General features: G+C 46.2%; 1 protein-coding gene across 1 annotated transcript in view; it reads left to right on the top strand.

Moving 5' to 3' along the window:
- SOAT2 (sterol O-acyltransferase 2) overlaps nucleotides 1–5,228 on the top strand; it is a 10,926-nt gene extending 5,698 nt beyond the window's left edge. Inside the window, exons 2-7 of the mRNA XM_042447607.1 lie at nucleotides 561–668; nucleotides 1,132–1,414; nucleotides 2,235–2,310; nucleotides 3,421–3,502; nucleotides 4,618–4,663; nucleotides 5,079–5,228. Of these exons, the coding sequence (XP_042303541.1) occupies nucleotides 561–668; nucleotides 1,132–1,414; nucleotides 2,235–2,310; nucleotides 3,421–3,502; nucleotides 4,618–4,663; nucleotides 5,079–5,228 (745 nt within the window). The remainder of the gene's footprint in view (nucleotides 1–560; nucleotides 669–1,131; nucleotides 1,415–2,234; nucleotides 2,311–3,420; nucleotides 3,503–4,617; nucleotides 4,664–5,078) is intronic.
- The last annotated feature ends 290 nt before the right edge of the window (nucleotides 5,229–5,518 follow it).

Raw genomic sequence — 5,518 nt, 5'->3', positions numbered from 1 at the left:
TAAGGGGGTTCGCCCACGCCCCACAGCTCTTTCTGTTGCTCTCTCTGTTTTGGCTTTTTATTTTTATTTGTGTCTTAGGCCATTCCCATTTATTCTCCACACACTAATTGTAAATTATGCTCTGTCTGTATAATAATTATACTATTTCATTATGAGGTAAAACTAGGACTGTTCATGCACACAACCAGGAGGCTATTAGAAGCTGGAGAAAAACCTCAGGTTTGCAGAACAATACAAATCCCATTATGGTTTACGTAGCACTATGAGGTTCTGCATAGGTTCTACCATCAGTTTATTTTGTAATTATGCTATATGTTATAAATATCTGTTTTGCATATCCTTTCTTGCAATTTTAAATATTTCCCCCCTCACAAATGAAATTCAAGGCAATAATCTTTAAACATACATTTATCTGGATTCCTAATAGCTGCCAGGAAAACTGATAAAACTACCCTGGGACTAAATTCAACCACTTTATCTCCAGTCTCCCAGAAATCTACTTATGAATGCATAAAGCTGATCTGCTAGCAGTCGTGTTCTTCTCTGTCTCTCTTTTACAGTGAGCTTCTGGAAGTACAACATTTCCGCACCATCTACAACATTTTTGCAGCCATTCTCTGTATCTTTGTTCTCAGGACAGTCATTGTGGATTCCCTTGATAGAGGACGGTATGGTTCACAAGTGAGATTAAGGAATTTCCTGTGTTATATACTAATGCAATGAATAGTTGCTTACCAGGGAAGTAGAGGCTTGGGATCTGGTATTTCTCCTCAATAATAAGAAACACTGAAATAATATTTTTTTAAAAATGAGATTGCCATGCTGATCAATGAGAAAAGTCCAAACTCCACAGTGGGGGAATACCTTTATTATGACCAACTACACACTACAAAAGTGTGCAAGCCTCTGTGTTCTCCAGAAGTCTTCATCAGCATAAATGATACCCCCCTCTTGCCAAAGAATTGGTGGTAAAATCTGAAAAGGAAAAGGGATGGAAAGTGAGATTTGGATGTGCCTGAAACTGAAACTTTTAAGAGATTACTCTGTCTTGATGTTTCACAGAAGTCCTCCTGCTTTTAATATCCTGGTCCTGGTTCCTGTGTGCTCACACCTTCCTTCTGTCTTTCACAGTTTTGTCCTAGATTTTGAGCTGTTCATCTTTGTTTTTGGACAGCTGCACATGGCACTCTTGGCTTGGCTCATCATGTTCCTCTATACCTTATTAGTGCCCTACAAGGTCCTGCAAATCTGGGCCAGCTCCTTGAAGACTTTCCAGTTCCCCACTTTCCTCACAGTTACTGCAGCGATGGTATTGCTTGCCTGCCATGCCACTGTTTTGGGCTTCTATCCCATCTACACTGTCATCTCCCAGCCTTTTGGGCCTGCATCCCGTCTCATCATCATCTGTGAGCAGGTGTGACTCTAGGGATATGGGTCAATGGGGGATGAGCTTCTAAGGGCCAGGAATTATTGGGGAAGATCTACTAGTAATTTTAGCTGAAATTGTATATTTGAATGCCCAAAATACAGACCTCCAAGGAAGACTGACGATATCTCCAGTGACATAAATGTTTATATATATACATAGATAGAATCATTTTAGAAAACTACATTCCTGCCATTTTACAGAAAAGACTGGGCAGTGTTTCTCTAAACTCAGAGGGGCCCTGTCCAGTCTTTTCTGTAAAATGACAGGAATCTACTTTTCTAAAATGGCAACAATCGGAGAATGGTTTGCTCCTGCTTGATGCTCACAGAAAAAAGAGCGTCCTAGATTTGCATTGCATAGATTGCCCAGCACTGTCACAATCACAGCTGCTGGTGTTTGGCTTTGTGTAGAGCTGTCAGATTTAGAAAGTCAGCATGGACCAGAAGCGAGAGAACAGGTCATCTACACCTGAGCCAGGGGCTTCTCAAAGCCAAGCCAGAGGAAGTAGCTTCATCAGATGAGGTGGAGCTTGATTGTACCCTTGTGTCATCTGCTCCATGCTGAGCTGGCAGGTAGGTATAATGCCAGTCCTTGACTGTCCATAGTGGTGGTGCTGAAGCTAAAGCAAGATCATAATTGTTTCCTCTGCCAAACCACCAGAGAAAAGAACAAGGTGCAGAAACCTCTCTCTTAATTAAGGAGCAGGTAGTTTTGGTCCCCAGTTCAGGATCTGCCACAACAGCACTTAAACAGTAAGTCTCTAAGATACATGCTTTGTCAATACTTGGTTTTCCGTCCTGCCTAGATCCGTTTCCTGATGAAAAGCCATTCCTTCCTGCGGGAAACTGTGCCTCCCATCCTTCAGGCCAGGTCAAATGGTGGTGAGTGTGATTTGGGGGTCTTCCAGGGTTAAGAAATTAAAGAATCTCACCTGTTTTCCAGTGCTTGTAACTCCTTCTTCCCCTTGACATTAGGGGTGTTAGGTCTGTGATGGTGAACCTATGGCATACGTGCCATGGGTGGCATGTGACGCCATGTCACCCGGAATGGGTCAGGGAGGAGGAGGTATAGGCACGGGTGCACCCTTTGTTCCTCCTCCCTGCCATTTCCCAGCCTTCAGCTGTCTTTTGGAGACAGCTAGAGGCTGGAAAATAGTGCTGGGAAGAAGGAGCCATAGGCACACACCTCTGGCTCCTCCCCCCTGCCTTCCCTCAGCTTCCACCTGCTCTCTTCAGAGGAAAAACTGGGGGCAGGGAAAGGTCCAGGAGGAAGAAGAATGGATACGTGCCTATTCCTCCTCTCTAGGGACATTTCCTGGTTTCCAGGCCAGGAGAAGGGCAGGGGGGAAAGAAGGAATTGCCCCCCCATCCCGGACCTTCCCTGGTTTCTAGCTGTCACTCAGAGACAGCTGGAGGCTGGGGAAAGGGCAGGAGAGAAGTGCTAGAAAAAAATTAGTTTGGGCACATGGCCCCAAAAAAGTTTCACCATCACTATACTAGGTGAAATACCAGATAGGGCTCTTGTACCCTTAATGGATGTGCAGAGGAGGGAATTTAAGCAAAAAGTGCTTGTGTGATAAGATTCCCAGCCTGCTTCCAAGATATGCCTTTTCTCAGCATGCCACACAAAGCCATGTCTCTCTGGTACATTCTCCTTGCTCTTAGCTGCTAGTGGCATCACTAGGGGTGCAGCACACCTGGTGACACTGCAGAAGAAGGATGACACACATTCGGGCTCTCCCAGTTTGCCACAGCAGCAGAGGCCACCTCATGAAGAGACTGCTGCGGTGGTGGCAAAGAAGAGTGCCAAGTGCCCCTTTGCCAACTTTGCTGGGCTGGCAGAGGAGGCCTCCTCACAAGGTGATCTCCACTGCTGCAGCAAAGAAGAGGGACGACCTTGCTCTTTTGGCCATTGCTGTCTGCCCCGGTAGCCCCCTCCCACACGGGGTGACACTGTCAGCTCCTCCTTTGATTCTTTCTCTCACCTTCCAGGAAAGATGCAGCCACCACAATTTTCTACTTACCTGTATTTTCTCTTCTGCCCTACTTTGATTTACAGAGAGAGCTACCCAAGGTGAGTCCTCTCCACACAGTCACAGGGGTTAAACAGATGGGCCAAAAGAAGTGGTTTAAGGCCACTTTGGCAGCATGGCATTTCGATGATGTATGCTTCCAAAGTGGCCAGAAACCGCACCCAGCTGCACTAAGAGGGAAAAGCTGGACTGAAAAGAAGCCCAGAAAGTTCTTACCTTTGATCATGTATATAAGCGCCCCAATGCAAGACCAGTCCCAAAGAATCACTTCATCCTATCCCTAACGGCACATATAAATGCACCAGTGCAGGTTTACATTTAAAAAGGACAGCGCTGCCATATCGAAATCGTCAGGGTGGCAGTGCAAAAAAGTGAAAATGTGACAGCTCCAATGGATAGGAATTACAACATAAACAAATCAGGACAGTCCAAGATGGGCATTGGATTGAAGGGGAGGGGTGAAGGGGGCATTTGGAGGAGGCCATGATTGTGCATAGCCAGTATCCCAGTGAAAGATCACAGGTGCAACTGTGTGCACGATCAAAGGGGGCAGCCATCTAATGGGATGGCATCTAGGCAGCAGGCAGTCACAGGCGGTATGTGTGTGCAATGGTGCGCATGGATGGTGGGGAGGGGAATTGCAAAAAAAAAAAATTAAAAATACCCAGCAGCGTGGCTTGACACTGCACCATGCAGTTGTGACATGTGCATGTGGGCTGCCTTGACATGTGCATGTGGAGCGGGTGGTGTGGTCAGCAAGGTCTCAGCTGACTCTTGGAAGGAGCAGCTTCGAGCCACTTTTTCCTGCCCATCTGGTTTGCACACAGTGTTAGTCTTTGGTAGCTTCTGGGATTTCTAGTTCCCATACAATGATCCTTTGATTTTAAAAAAGTGGGGGTGGACTCAAAAACTGGGGAAGAGGGGAGAGGCACATCTGGCACCCTACAGATGGGCTGGACTGTGGTTCCCATCATCCATAACCAGCATGGAGAGAGAGAGCTGGTGTACTGCTCTGGGATTTTACTGCAGAAACGGCTGTGGAGGACTGCTGTGCAGAATGCCAACCCTCCAGTAAGCTTTTCAACAAAAGGGAAGTGATTCATCAAATGAAGAAACCCTTATCCAGTGCCTGCTATTTTCCTTGTGCTATTCATAGGACACCTTGTGTTCGCTGGAGGTACGTCATTGAGAATTTCGCTAAGGTGAGAGACACCAAACAAGGTTTCAATACATGAATCTTTATGCCAATGAGGGGAACATTCAGTCACCCAATATCATCTTAAATCTCAGCCCAGCTGACTCCAGGTCTGAAGGGACCCTGGGCAAAGGTACCATCTGCTGGGGCCCCTCTGCTGCTGAGATGCTGTGGGGCTGTTGGTCAATAACTCTCAATAGCAGCAGCTTCCAAAAGACAGTCACTTAAAGATCCCACAATGCCCTAGCTATGAGTGATGCTATGTGAGGGTGTTGTGGGAAATTAAAGAGGCCACAGGAGCCAGCTGTTTCCAGGGCAGCTTTGAAATAATTTTTAAGGCTCTGGTCAACCCTGACATGGTGTTCTTGCCCACATTAAGCACATCCACACATTGAGATGGAGCTTTTCCCTCTGTCACACAGTTCTTTGTGTGCCTGTATTATGGATCCTACGTCCACAAGGTCATCTCTGTTCCTGCCTTCATCAACATACACAAGCAGCCCTTCACCCTCAGAACCCTGGTGCTCTGTGTCTTCAGTGGAACACTGCCAGGTATGTGCACAGAGCAGTGACTTAGTCTGTGTGATGGAGATGAGATGCAATAATCAACTGGGAAAAGTCAGGGGTGTAGCCAGAGAACTTTTCTCAGACAGAAGCTTATTTACTTTGGACTCCATCTTATGCCACTGCCAGCAGCCCTGTACTAATCCTCTCCCACTTCTCTTGTCCCACTCATGGTTTCAATTTGTCACTGGCCTGGCCTGATTATTTAGTCCTGCATAAACAAAAGAAAGTTGAAGCATATTATGTTGGTCACCAGTTTTCCAAACATATCATCGCTATCAGTTTCTTAAAAGTAGAC

The sequence above is a fragment of the Sceloporus undulatus genome, chromosome 2 (genome assembly GCF_019175285.1).
Source record: "Sceloporus undulatus isolate JIND9_A2432 ecotype Alabama chromosome 2, SceUnd_v1.1, whole genome shotgun sequence".
Lineage (NCBI taxonomy): Eukaryota > Metazoa > Chordata > Lepidosauria > Squamata > Phrynosomatidae > Sceloporus > Sceloporus undulatus.
Note: the sequence above shows the minus strand (reverse complement) of the source record. Positions and strands in the feature narration are given on the sequence as shown.